The 14,693-nt window shown below is 40.4% G+C and overlaps 1 protein-coding gene across 8 annotated transcripts in view; it reads left to right on the forward strand.

The window, feature by feature from the left end:
• Positions 1–14,693, forward strand: part of LOC114042905 (aryl hydrocarbon receptor nuclear translocator) — a 56,691-nt gene that overhangs the window by 28,252 nt on the left and 13,746 nt on the right. For 3 of the 8 annotated variants that reach the window (XM_027861685.1, XM_027861687.1, XM_027861686.1), the window contains exons 5-14: positions 361–405; positions 2,413–2,626; positions 3,799–4,012; positions 5,672–5,810; positions 7,342–7,407; positions 8,522–8,607; positions 9,620–9,696; positions 10,449–10,583; positions 11,706–11,780; positions 14,404–14,555. In XM_027861685.1, coding sequence (XP_027717486.1) covers positions 361–405; positions 2,413–2,626; positions 3,799–4,012; positions 5,672–5,810; positions 7,342–7,407; positions 8,522–8,607; positions 9,620–9,696; positions 10,449–10,583; positions 11,706–11,780; positions 14,404–14,555 — 1,203 coding nt within the window. The remainder of the gene's footprint in view (positions 1–360; positions 406–2,412; positions 2,627–3,798; positions 4,013–5,671; positions 5,811–7,341; positions 7,408–8,521; positions 8,608–9,619; positions 9,697–10,448; positions 10,584–11,705; positions 11,781–14,403; positions 14,556–14,693) is intronic. The other 5 variants (XM_027861688.1, XM_027861689.1, XM_027861691.1 and 2 more) reach the window with 3 other exon arrangements.

Raw genomic sequence — 14,693 nt, forward strand, 5'->3', positions numbered from 1 at the left:
AGGTTCAGATAGGAACAATTCTTACCTTGTTGAGTAACCTTCCCTTATTGGGAGGGAGCAGTGTATGACAGAGCAGGTCTCCTGAGTTCTCTTGGATTATTCTCTCACAGACTTTATATCTTTACCGTCCACTTTAATAGGGTCTAATTCAGGTTGCAAAGTGCTTTATGTTCAGATAGGGGTCATTCAAAGTTTCTTTTAAATTGATCTTTGTCTCCCATATTGGTTTCTTTGTTCTAACAGGTGGTTTTGCATAGCTGCGGGCTGAGTTCCATTTTATCTTTCTTCCCTTTTGCCCATCTTCCTTTCATTCATCTTTATTAAAATTTTTTTAGCTTAGTTCATCAATTTTATTTTTAGGTCGGATGATGAGCAGAGTTCAGCGGATAAAGAGAGACTTGCCAGGTAGGAGAACAGTGTTCAGCGTGGTGAAGCCAACAACGCTCCTTTTTCTTCTCCTCCTTCCCAATCTAAAAGTTTCCTTTTACTTCCCTTCCTCTTTGTGCTTTCCCTTATCTGTGACAGATGAAGATGGCACCTTATGGAAGTTGATGTGAAATTAAGCCCTTTGGGGCTTCTCCCCAGAAAAATAATGTGGGTTGGGGAAAATGGCCAATTTTTAAATTTAGAAATTTAGAAAATTGTTATTAGTAGTAGAATTTTATTCTTCCTTTGAACCCTAGCATCAAGAGATTAGAGAACAGAAGGCTCTGACAGTCTCAGCAGCTGTGCCAGTTTGTGCTTTGGCAGGGACATGCTTTCTTGTCAGAAAGCCAAATGCCAAAAAATACTCTGTATTTAAGATCATCTCCTGCCATGTTAAACCACAGCAGTTCCTTCCCTACCACTCTAGAAAACCGTCTATCCTGGTTTCCGGTGTTGTTTTGTAGCCCACATTCCTGTGCCACAAAAGGATTGCATTGCCTCAGTGATAGAGGCCTTGCTTGTGGCTACTCAGAATCATTTTGGCAGCTTCTTTGTGGTCATCAGAAAGTTCATTCTTTGGGATTGGGTGTCAAATACTTGTCAGACAGGTGTCTGCTCCCACTCTAAAGGTGGAGTTTTAGGTGTTCTGAAGTAACATAGAGTCATGAAATTAGAGGTCTATGTAGGGGAAATCCCTCTGTTCTTTGCACAGGAAGACTTGAGGGTTATTTTTGCTGGCTGTCAACCCCAACTTAGTAAGAGAGTAGCAGAAAATGGGTCAAAGTTTCTTTGATATGTGATGAGTAGCTGGAGCTGGTATTCATGAGATTTTTTTTTTTAAAGCTCTGTCATCCTTTTTTCCACTCATTTTTCCATGCTTTTTTCCCTTCTTGTTTATTACCTGACCTTTTCCATCTTTGCTACAAGATTTTTGTTAGTATTCCATGCTGTATTTCCTACTAACCAGCACACTCTTTAGAAAACCTGGTTCTGCATGGCCTAATGTGAAGAGCCCTGAATTCAGTAGACCTGGGTTCGAGTCTTTGTCCTGCCATTAACTGGCTGAGGGACCTTGGATAAGTCCCTTAGCCTATCTGGGCCTTTGTCTCCTCATATGTAAGATGAGGTGGTTGTAGTGTATCTAAGTAAAGTACTTCAAATCCTGTTTTAGTTTGGGAAAGCAAAAATGACAGTCTAGTCACATCCAGGTCCCCCTGTTTATCCTCACCTTTGAAGTCATAAACTGGTTGGCCTCCCTTAGGTTTTCTAGAATGATTTTCACTCATTTCTCTGCCTCAGATTTGTGGTTCACAAGAAACCCTTTTGGGAGCATCTTGTGGTGAAATGTTTGTTTAGAGGTTTAGTTTGTTAATTAAAGAAGATACAACTTTCTGTCTCAGGAGTAGCATATAATAACTTTTTAACATAATACCCTTAGCTTTGCCCTATTTATGTTTTTTGAACAAGACGTAAGCTAGGAGTGGAGCAGCATGGGGAAAACCTGTACTTACAGTCACATTTCTATACCCACTTTCTGAATGATACTTATGTTAGGTAAACAGGTCATTTTCCCATGTCACCCTTCACTTGAAAAGTTTAACAAATGAGCGTAATGTTGACCACTTGAAAATGGAGATTCCTTAGGAACTTCAGTGAATGAAGTCAATGCCCTTTACTTGAAAAAGAACTACCAGCTCTTGCTGAGAGGCAGTTTTCAAAGGATGTGAAATGAAGGGCTCCATTAGGTTAGCAGGGAGACCCTGGGATCTTCCTGCCCTCTCTTCTGCCTTGTGTCATTTTCTCTTCTGTGCATGATCTACATGAGAGGGTTGGCCATCCCTCCTAACTTCTTGAAAACTTTAGCACTACTAAAACAAAATGTCACATCTCTCAGCTGCCTGTCTGGTAGATAGGTTGCTTCATTATGCCGCTAAATGACTGAGTATGACCTACTAGGTGAGGCTTTTCCCCTTTCTCTCAATATAGGGAAAATCATAGTGAAATTGAACGTCGACGGCGGAACAAGATGACAGCTTACATCACAGAACTGTCAGACATGGTACCCACCTGCAGTGCCTTGGCCCGAAAACCAGACAAGCTGACCATCTTACGCATGGCCGTGTCACACATGAAATCCTTGAGGGGAACTGGCAACACTTCTACAGATGGCACCTATAAACCATCCTTCCTTACTGACCAGGTCTCTGGGTCCCGCTAGCCCCAAAGGAGCCCTGGGAGTTGGGTGGATCATTTTGTAACTTTGTTCCTCTTTGGGTAGATAACTGTATTTTCCAGACAGTATCAGAATAGGGGAGAATCTATGTGAAGTGTTGAAGGAAACAGCAATTTTGGGAAAAAGACTGAAAAACGAGTTACAGTAAAAATAGTAACTTCATCCCTTCACCATGTTTGTTGATCTTTAGGCTGCTGCTGCTCCTGGCTGTTAGGTGCATTCGTGTTGGGACTATGAAGTAAGGAAGGGACTGGTTAAAACTAATGGGGATTTTGGAATTTGGCACAAACACTTAACTTACCAAGTATGGTGGAATAGTTGGGGCAGGAGAGTTGTTAAGTAGAGAAACAAGTTTGAGAGATCTCTAATTCAACCTGTGATGTGTATGAGGGACTTAGACTTGCCCTGAGCATAAGCATTTATGAAGGATGGAGAATAGTCCCGGATACCGAATGATGCCATAGTTTAAATGAGGAAAGAAGGAAGTCCAGTGGGCAGTTGCTCTGACAAAGAGCTCTGAACTATGTACTCTGAGGATTCCAAAAGAGGATACATGATCTCTGCCTTGTGGAGCCCACAGTCTAAGTGCATTAAAAAATGACATGAAGAAATAGAAATTGGATATTGCTAGATAAATAAGTGCTAGAGATGAGCAGAGTTGGATGGAATAATGAAAGCTTAGTGAGGATAATCATGTTGGACTTATTGGAGTAGAAGAGCTTTAAACAGGGATTTTAAGCAAAGGAAAAGGGACCCAGATTTGTTTCCAAGTTCTACACAGGAGAATTTCTGTAAAGATTACGTAAAGATTCAGATAACAGAGTAGAAGCTCATAGAAATAACTTTAGAAAAGGTAGTCTTTTTTTTTTTCAACATGAAGAAACTAAGATACAGAAAAATTCGATATTTATGTGGATGTATATAGAAAAAGTTAATAGGACGTTATCACAAGATACTTTACCAGTGCAGCTGTAATTGAGGTGGAGGAAGAGTGGATGAGGGATAGAGCCCTGGTACTACTTTGAAATTAAGCTTTTTTTGGTCATAAGAGGTCCAGACTCCTTGGATACTCCATTGAGGGAAATAATTTGGTTTCTCCGAGTTTATAATATTAATTCTTTGTATTCTACTTTGGGTAGGAGCTGAAACACCTGATACTAGAAGCAGCAGATGGTTTTCTGTTCATTGTGTCCTGTGAGACGGGCCGAGTGGTATATGTATCTGACTCAGTGACTCCTGTCTTGAACCAACCACAGTCTGAATGGTTTGGCAGCACGCTTTATGACCAAGTGCACCCAGATGATGTGGATAAGCTCCGGGAGCAGCTCTCCACCTCCGAAAATGCTGTGACTGGTGAGACTTGAGTAGTTGGTCAATGGGAAAGAAAAGGGATGGTAAGGGTTTTGAAGCAGAATCCACGTCCTCTGGCTCCAGAGCCTGTGCTTTGTCATGCTGCCATAAGGTAGGAGTGGGTTTTGTGCCTTTTCCCTCTTCTCCCCTTTTCCCCTCTGTGTTGGCGTAAAGGGAGCTAAGGAAATGCACTGTATCTAGAAATCCTCTAATCCTATTAAATCAAGTCTTTATTGTTTACATGTGGATCATCTATTTATGCCTTATCCTTGGATAATTTTTCATCCAAGATTGATACCTAGAATGGACCAAGGCTCCCCTTTCACATCATCATTCATCAGTATTTTATTAGGGAAGGTAACTCATTTTAAATGTTACTGTGAGCTGAATAAGACATCAAATCTGAAAAGAAAATTAGAATTCAAGACTCTATTGCTAAATGGAGGTCATTTAAGAGACTCCAGTGGACTCTAGTAGAAATAAAACTCAACGGTTTGCTAAGGTTTGGGGTGAGCCAGTGCTAATAACTTTATCTTGTTGTTGATTGTTAGTTTCTGTCTTATTGACATCTCTGGAGTTCAAGTTAGCCTGCTCTTTCATTCTCCATAGTTTTAGCATGAATATTTGGAGGATTTTATTAATCTTTCCATTGCCCAGAATGGGAATTCCCTCCTTCAATGCCAGTCACAGCGTATTTGTGACTTAGGTAATTCCTAGGGAGTTTCCTGAGTCCTATGGAAGTGAAGTGACTTACCCACAGTTATATAAGTCAACAAGTATTTGTTCAATGTCTGCTGTGTACCAGATGCCTAAGTACCTTCGAACTGGGTAAATTATGTATGTACTGGGAAAACCAAATCAAAAATGAAATGCTTCCATTCTTTGGTGGAGAGCACATAGACGAATGTATGTAGGAAATAAATAGAAAGTGATTTCAGTAGGGTCAGGAGAGATGGGAATAGCTGTCATGGAGGAGGTGGCGATAGAGGAAAAGAGGGATTCTAGGAGGCTAACCTCATACCGCTACTAAGTAACAGAGAGTATATTTAAACCCTGGTCAACCTGACTCCCAGCCCAGCACCCCAAACCCTATGCCATGCTACTTTTCTCTGTTACCGTGGCATGATCTAGTTAATAATTCATTTAATGCTTGATTTCTGTAACAGTGGGAAAATCACAATGATACAGCTAACTGCACGTAATCAGAAATACTTGCCCTTTAAAGTTTCTGTTTGTGGTAAGTTTGTCTTTCTAATAAAGTGGCACATAGATGCTTAGTAATTGCTTGTTGATTGATTTTTATTAAGCTTAAATATTATGTGCCAGATGAAAGCCAACCTAAGATTAAAAATTTATCATATATAATCTGTACATGTGTAATTGATGGTTGAGTGTGCTAGACATTCAGTTTCCCACTCCTCATAAACTCCTTCCCTTATAGCGGGGGCCAGTGTGATGGTCAGGGCTGCCCATTTCCATTAATACTGAAAGCATTAAACAGAAACAGGAAACAAGTGAGAAGTTTCTTAGATTGGTGCCAAATTCCAAACTCATGCTATTGCTAAAAATTGGTTAGGGCTGCAAGTGTCTTTCTGCCTTTGTTTCCATGTATCTCTTAATCCATTCTACTACATTTTTATCTTTTTCTTTTCCACAAAGCAGTTCACTCCAAGCTTCTTCCCCCCCTGCCCCTTCCAGGTCGAATTTTGGACCTGAAGACTGGGACAGTAAAGAAGGAGGGTCAGCAGTCTTCCATGAGGATGTGTATGGGTTCGAGGAGGTCATTTATCTGCCGGATGAGGTAAGTGGAAAGTTGATGTGGATTTATTTAGGAAGAACTCAGCATTGAGTAGAGTACATAATTTCTTAATCAACTATCAGAGGCCTTAAACTTCAAAAAATACTGATTGATTTAAATTCATTTCTTTAAACCCAGAGGGGTAAGGCATCAACAGTAATAACAATAATACTAATAACAGTAACAGCTAACATTTATGTAGCAATTTAAACTTGGCAAAGCACTTTGTATATATTATCTTATTTGAGTCTTAAAACAACTTTTTGAGGTAGGAGCTATAGATGATATCTTCATTTTGCAGATAAGGAAACTGAGGCCCAAGTGACTTACTCATAGTCTCATAATTAGTATTGTTGATTCAGGTTTCGAACCCAGGTCATCCTGACTCCATACTTTTCCCAACATATGTGGACTCACAATTGATCATTCTGTTTCAGTGATTGCAACTTTTTAAGAAATGTGGGGTTCCTAAATATATAAACAGTATATTTTTGAGTACTATCCTAGACATTGTTAGATGACATTGAGACAGGAAGAGAGGTTGCTCGTAACCTCAGGAAGCTTACAGTTTAATAGGTAGCAGCTAGGTGGATACTATTAGTAGATAGAATGTTGGAAATGGAATCAGGAATTTGAACCCGAGTTTAAATCTAGTCTCAGATAGGGCCTGTGTGACCCTGGACAAAGCTCTTAACTTCTCTGTGTTTCAGTTTCTTCTGCACAATGAGGATAATAATAGCAACTACCTTCTAGGGTTGTTGTAAGGATAAAATTGAGATAGTATTTGTAAAGTACTTTGTAAATCCTAAAATGCTATATAAAGGTTAACTCTGATGGGGGAAACATGGTAGAAATGAGCTAGTAATGTGCAAAACTGTAAACTGTTGAGATTTTGTGGAATAAAGAATTATGAGATTTAAGTAGAGTTAATCAGTAAAACTGTCCTGGAGGAGGTGAATATTAAGCAGAGCTTTGAAGAAGGATAAGAATCAGAGCTTGGTTGGGAGATCAATGTCCTAGGCCGTGGAAATGGCTAATGTAAACACTTAGTGGTAGAAACAAGAAAATCATGCATTAAAGATGTAAGCTGGGGCAGCTAGGTGGCGCAGTGGATAGAGCACTGGCCCTGAAGTCAGGACGACCTGAGTTCAAATCCAGCCTCAGACCAAACGCTTGACACCTACTAGCTGTGTGACCTTGGGCAAGTCACTTAACCCCAATTGCCTCACTAAAAATAAATAAATAAATAAATTTTTGGAAAAAAGAGATGTAAGCAGTTAGTCTGTAGACTCCTTCTGTTGCCATTTTTTACAAGGAATATATAGTATGTTTTTGTCTTGATTTCAGATTATCAGTGGTGTTTTCTATCTTTCTCTTTTTGTTAAAAGTCTCATTTCTTAGAGAAAGCAGTGTAATTCCCAAACTGCTTTATCTTCTGCTCTGAAGACCACTTGTCCCTGGTCTGTTAGCTTCATGGGTGCAACAGGAAGCTCTCACGTTGGTCAGCCTAAACTTTCTTTTTTCGACTGGGCAGGTGCGGTAATAGCTCTGTGGATCCAGGTTCCGTGAACAGATTGAGCTATGTGAGGAACAGGTGCAGGTGAGTTTTGAAGGTCATCATGTCCAGAGAGAGTGCTTCACAGATGTCTGGGGTAGCCTGTCTCCTCCAGAGATTACTGTATTCTTCTCCCTGCCTCGGAAAAGATAGTCTTCCTGTCAACTCTCCAGAGAAAAAAGCACAATAGTTTGTTTCTCTTTGTTACCCTTTTCCAGGGTATCCCTACCCAGGAAGAAGTCTACACATTTTGTGTGGATGATCATGGGTCTCCCTAAGATGAATTCTTCTTGCTGCAGTAAGAGAGCATAGTATATCAGTTGCTTTGGTGTGGAAAAGGGCTACTGATTATCTTGTCAGATAACTTAAAGCCTTGAGTTAAATGTGCCATGCAAAACCAAAAATTAACCCATAAATAAAGTTTCATGAGGGTGGTTTTCTTTTTTGACCTTTTAAAAAAAAATTTTTTTATTTTTATTATCTTTTGATTTTACATTACCAGAATTTCTTCCAGTATCCATCCCCTTTCTTCCTCCCAGAGGGCCATCCCATATAATAAACAGAAAAAAATCAGCAAAACTGATCATTTCATAATATAAACAGTGTTCCACATGTGAACCTCCCACTTCTGCAAAGGAAAAAAATAATCTCTTTAGATATTCTTTGGAGTTATGCTTGTTTTCGGTAATTTGGCAACATTCACTTTTTTAAAAAATTGTTTTATGGTTCTTCTATTTACCTTGTTGCTGTCATTATGCATATTATTTTCTGAGCTCTGCTTCCTGCATTCTGTAGTAGATCATTTTGTATTCATCATAGTCATCATTTCATGTAACATAGTAATATTCTGTCCGCAGTTTGTTTAGCCGTTCCCTAATAGAAGAGCATCTACTTTGTTTCCAGTTCTTTTCTGCCACAAAAAGTGATTCTGTAAATATTTTGGTCTGTATGGAGGCTTTCTTATCAATAACCTTCTTGGGGCATAAGCCTAGTTAGGGAAATTGCTGGGCCAAAGGGTATGGGCATTTTAGTAACTTTACTTGCATAATTCTAAATTGCTTTCCACAACTGTTGTACTGATTCACAGCTCCACCAACAATGCATTAGTATGCCTATCTTTAAAGCTGTGTTTTCTCCTTATATATATGATTTTCTCTAGGAATGGGCTTGGCTCTGTGAAGGAAGGGGAGCCTCACTTTGTGGTTGTCCACTGCACAGGCTACATCAAGGCCTGGCCCCCAGCAGGTAAGAGAGTTCTTGTGCATGACTTCTCATAAAGGGTAAAAAGTGAATGAACGTTTATTATTCACTCAGTGTATGCAGCATACTGTATTGTACTCTGTAGAGGACCATAGAAGGACCAAAGAAGACTCAATATTGTCTCAGTTACTGGGCCATACAGAGTATATATGGGGTATATCTACTTAAACATGAATGAGCATTAATAAATATGAGCAAATACAGTATATCTTTAAGTATAAATTGACAAGAATGTCCACCGAACACATAAAGGAGTAATGAGAGCTCAGGGTAGCCTATAGAAAAAGTTTTCCGAAGTAGGGGGTCTCCAAACTTTGAAGTAGAGGAGGGCCCTGGATTGGTGGGAAGGATGTGTAGGCAGAGTGCCTTATGTCAAGTTTGACATCAGGATTGAACAAGTCAAAGGGGAGGGGGAGCAGAATAACTTGGCTAGATCTGTGAGTCAGGGAGAAAACCCCTCTTCCAACTGGTCTGGCAAAAGATTCTGGATTCCTGAGACTGTCTTCTTCTATCCCCCTTCCATTCTTCCAGCCCTTCCCCTACTGAGTCTGGATGCTTCCTTTTGTCTATTGAAAGGAGAAAGTAAAATGAAACAAACAAAAAAAATTAGTTTCCAGGCAGCGGTGCTTAAATTTGAACTTAAAAATGGATTTTAATTTGTAATAAATGTGCAAATTACAGTCCAAAGTGTTTAGGTCTTTCCTTCTTCCTTTGGTTTGGTCTTCAGGTTAGGGAAATGGTATTGCTATTATTCTGGGTAAAAAAAAGCAAATATCAAAGCACTGAGGAAGGAATGAGATTACCCTATTTTCCTCTTCCACACAGGAGTATGGCTCTACCCACCTTCACCCTCCCAAGGTGTAAAAATAACTATTTGGTTGAACACTGTTTGGTTTTTGGTGTGTTATTTATTTTCAAGGTCACTGCTGGGGCAGGACATCTCTTGACTCTATTGTTAATATCGCTATTTATTCTTTGATTTTATCTTATTCTGTAGGTGTCTCACTCCCAGATGATGACCCAGAGGCTAGCCAGGGAAGCAAGTTCTGCCTTGTGGCCATTGGCCGATTGCAGGCAAGTGTAAAGTATTTTACTCCACCTCCCCCTCCTGCTTTGGGCTTATACATACATCTTTTGTCCTTTCCTGTTCTGTCTTATTACCTGACTCCACAGAAACAAAAATGTTAAACTTTGGACATTTAATTTAATTGCTTGGGGGTTTGTGATACCTTCTTGGCTTTAACAGAAGCTGGAAAGCATGAGGGGTGGGTGTCATTTCTCTCCTTATGTGCTCCCTTGTAATTTTGACCCTCTGTTTGCCTTCTCTATTCTGGTTTCCTGGCTCCTGTGTTAGGGAAGAACTGTACATCATCTCTTTTTTATATCTACAAGATTAACTAGAGGAAAGAATTAGAAGTTAGGGCTTCTGATTTTCCTGTACCTACACTGCTGGACAATTTCCTTGGTTACTGTAGGCCTCAGTTTTCTAACTGGATTGAAGAACCTAACTCTATCAGAAGGGAGTAGGGGGGGCTTTTGGATTATAAATGGCTGGTTTCCCCTTTCCTTACTGTTTTCTAAAAGGACTTTCCTGTTAGACTTTACATTTTTCCTGACTATATTTGTGTCATTCTTCCCTCTTTATATAGAGGCACAGATAATATGAATTATTTATAGTCAGTAGTTACTGTGCCTGGACATATGAGGCCTTGTGAAAAGTCATTTTAGAAATGATTATTTGGGAGATAGGGACACATGTGTTTTGGTTCCCTTGAAGCACTTAGGCGGTGAGATTCTTTTTTCCTTAACTTTTTCTTGGTTCTTAGGTGACCAGTTCTCCCAACTGCACAGACATGAGCAATGTCTGCCAACCAACAGAATTCATCTCCCGTCACAACACTGAGGGTATCTTTACTTTTGTGGACCATCGCTGCATAGCTACTGTGGGCTATCAGCCACAGGTGAGGTGCTCAATACAAGACGTAACTGACATTTTGGCTTTCTTTTTTCTCCCAACTTTGTATTAAGGTTAGTCATATGTGACATCTGAAACAAGTAAAGGCAACCTGATACACACACACACACACACACACACACACACACACACACACACACACACACACACACATCTATTTACTATTATTGTGACTGACATTAATAGTTGCTACTTTGTATTTACATACTGGTTTTCATTTTTCAAAACACTTTCACATCTGTGTTCCCATTTTATAGCTATGATCATGTACTCATATAGATTAATTCAGATTAATAGGATCACTCCTGGACTACAAAATAGGGAAATTAGATGCCAGTTTGCAGTATTTATTAGAATCTTGCATTCATCAGGTCAATTAAATTAAATCCATTAAGGGGTGGGGAACCTGCAGTCTCAAGGCCCTTATCCAAGTGAAAACAGCCTGAATATAAAATTCATAACAGTAGGGCCTGTGGAAAACATTCTACTTCTTGCTAAGTAGAGACATCCTTAGTAGCTCAGAAAAAGGTCTAATGTACTAGGAGTTCTTAACTTAGGGTCCTTCATGATTTTTTTTGTATTTCATTTTATGCATTTAAGAATCATTCTGAGAATTCCTTGGACTTCCTCAGATTGCTCATGGGTCCATGACAGAAATGTCAAGAACCCTTCTTCTAGTATCATTAGAAACTTGGGGATCCATCCCTAAATCTAATGGTTTTAGGCTTTCTCTTTTCTCCCTATTCCAGCAAAAGTGCTGATTAACAGGACAGTTACCTGGGTAGAAGATGAGGAGAAGGCAGTAAAAGGTCTGGTAATACTCACATTGGATAATCCATCCGAAAACACTTGTTGAGGGGTTGGCCAAGTCTCTTACACATTTACACTGATTAACCCGAGGGGAAAAGGATAAAATGACTTTTCCTGTTTGTATGGAATGGGATCCTGAGAGGTAAGGGACTTTGCCCAAGAGCAGCACGGAGTTAAAGATGGAATTGGAAATAAAAAATCAGGTTCCTGAATCCCAGATCAAGTGGAAGGGGAAAGGGTAGCAAAATGACTCTGAGGCATTAGGTAAAGAGAGCCTTACTCTCCTTTCTTCAATTAGGAGCTATTGGGAAAAGATATTGTGGAATTTTGCCATCATGAAGACCAGCAGCTCCTAAGAGACAGTTTCCAACAGGTAATTCCTTTCATTCTGGCTTTCGATTCAGATTGAAATAGACTTTATTGATATGGCATTCATTCATTCATCCATTCATTCATTCAACAGTTATTTATTGGGCCACCTACTTTGTGCAAGGCACTTATACTTTCACTTGTTCAGTATACTCAACTCAGATTTCTATTTATAGAGAAGATTAGGATAAAATAATTTAAAATAACAGATTATCCCCATTTCATCTCTGCTTGGCTTTGGAATGGAGGGAGAGGCATACATATTTATCTACCTGGATCTAATCTCAAAGAAGACCTAACTTGTTTTGGGTAGGATAATCCATTTCTGATAATTCATTCATTGATATCCTGTTGTTCAGTCCTTCGTGACCCCATTTGTGGTTTTCTTGGCAGAGATACTGGAATGGTTTGCCATTTCCTTCTCCAGTTTGTTTTACAGATAAGGAAACTAAGATAAACAAGTTTAAGTCATTTGCTTAGGGTTACACAGCTATTAAGTGTCAAAGGTAGGATTTGAACTCAGGAAGATGATTCCAGGTTTGGGTCTCTATCCACTGAACCATGTAACCCCCCTTCATTGATATTCGGTTACTCCTAATTGTTAGTTGACCAAAGTCCTAAAGATCTCTAATGAAGAGGGGAATGAGTGGAGGGGAGAATAATAGCTATCCATAAGTATTTGAAAGGTTCTCTCGTGGAAGAGAGTTTAGATTTTTTCTGCTTAGTTCTAGAGGGGCAGAATTAGGAGTAATAAGTAGAGGTGACCAAAAGGCAAATTTGGCCTGGATATAAAGAGCAACTTGCTAACAGTTAGTGCTCTTTGGAAATAGTGAGTCCTCCTTACTAGAAACTTTGAAGCAAACGCTGGATGCCTGTGTATCAGGTTCACTGCAGAAGAGGTTAGTGGTGCATGTGGGTCAGACCAGGCAGCCTCTGAAGCTCCAGCTCTGAGTTTCTGTGATATGGAATGGATGAGACATAGGAGAGGTCATTTTTTGATTCTTTGGCTAGAAAAGAAAACACTTCCAATTGTTTTTTTAAAGTAGAAAGTAAGTCCCAAATTACCATTGCTTTAGAGCAATTTTCCTTGCAAAACCTAACTGGACTTTTGCAGTTTTTGTCTCTCTGCTCTAAAAACAGAAGCACGTTGGTATCAGAAGGATAGAATCAACTAGCTTAATGTAAACCATGTCCAGGTTGCTGAGGCTTTCAGGTTTGGGAGACCACACTGTCTCCAAGGGCTAGGTTTCTTCTGTTGTTTCTTTTGGAGAGCTGATATGCTTTCCAAGGCTAAGTGGGCTTTCCAAGACCCTTTCCCTGCTTATCTCAGAAAGTATTTGCTTCCTTCTTTGGCTCTAGCCATAATAATCTAAGAGTTTGGGTCCTTGTAGAGATAAAATAAACTATGTTTAGTTCCATATTTTTCAGCTACTTAGTGGTTCTGTCTTGAACAGGCAGAACATTGTAAAGTTGTGGAGGCTTTAGTCTGGCTATCCTCCCTTAAAGAAAATGACTTTGTTTTGTCCTCATGTGTGTGATCATGACGGGAAACAAAGAGCTGAAAGCCAGAAAATACTTACACATCATTATTAGTTGTATAATCTGTATGCATAGGCCCTCAAGAGTTCATTTAGCTTAGCCCCTCGTGATCTCCAGGTACACTAAATCTTCAGTGTTGGTGTTTAAGGCTTTAGGCTAGACGCATTAATTGCCCAGAACTGAAGGCTCCCTGTGTGCAGAGCACTGCCCTTTCGTAAATGTCTGGTCTAAAGGGAACATAGCATGCATGCACACACCTCACAGACTGAAGAACACCGACGCAGCAAAGCTTTGTTCCCTTCCCTGCACTCATCGGCCATCGTCTTCCCCATCACCACTTTGCCTGGACTATTGCAGCAGCCTCATGGTTGGATGCGTGGCTCCCCAGTTCTCCCTTCTCTAGCTGTCCTCCACACAGCTGCCAACATCATCTTCTTGAAGCACAGGTCACACCCCAGCTCATGAGCCGTCAGTGGCCTCCAGGACCAAATGGAAGCTCTTTGTCGTCTGGCTCCAGCCTGCCTTTCTAGCCTTCTTTTACACTCTTATGTTCTAGTCAAACTGCCTTCCTTGCTATTTCCTAAAACAGCATTCCATCTCTGCTTCTCTGCTTGCGCATATGCTGGCCCCTATTCCTGGTATCTCCTCCATCCCCACCTGGAGGCTTTCTGTAGAAGGTGGCAGGATTCTAAAGCGAATATTTAGCTTATTCCAACACTTGGCCCAGATGCCATCTCCTACAGGAAGCGTTTCCTGATCTCCCACTTGTTGCTGCCCTCTCCCTTCTCATAGTAGGTATGTACCTGTTTGTTTATATGTTCTATCACTCTCATGCACTGTAAATTCCTGGAGGGCAGGGATTTTTTTTTTATGTGTATCCCCAACATTGAGATGGTGCCTTGCACATAGTAGGCACTTGATAAATGCTTATTGAGCTGGATTATAATCTTTGCAGTGCAGATTAATGCAGACAGGGCTTGGTATATCTAGGACAGAAGTGGGACTGGGGTTGGGGCTATGGGTCAGTGTGTTTGTTCAGCCCGTTTTCTTTGATTGGGGTCCCACTGACACGATAAAAACTCTTCCAGGTGGTGAAATTAAAAGGCCAGGTTCTGTCTGTCATGTTCCGGTTCCGGTCCAAGAACCATGAGTGGCTCTGGATGAGAACCAGCTCCTTTACCTTCCAGAACCCCTACTCAGATGAGATTGAGTACATCATCTGTACCAACACCAGCGTGAAGTAGGTACCACCGAGGGCATTTCTGGTGCACCTGGCCCCTCCAGATTAACCAGGGCTAAGCCCTCCCCCTCCTTTTCTCTTCCCTCCCTCCTCCCCTAAGCAATATTAAAGAACACTCAACTCTGAATCTTCACCTTT

The sequence above is a fragment of the Vombatus ursinus genome, unplaced genomic scaffold (assembly GCF_900497805.2).
Source record: "Vombatus ursinus unplaced genomic scaffold, bare-nosed wombat genome assembly UNPS02014768.1, whole genome shotgun sequence".
Lineage (NCBI taxonomy): Eukaryota > Metazoa > Chordata > Mammalia > Diprotodontia > Vombatidae > Vombatus > Vombatus ursinus.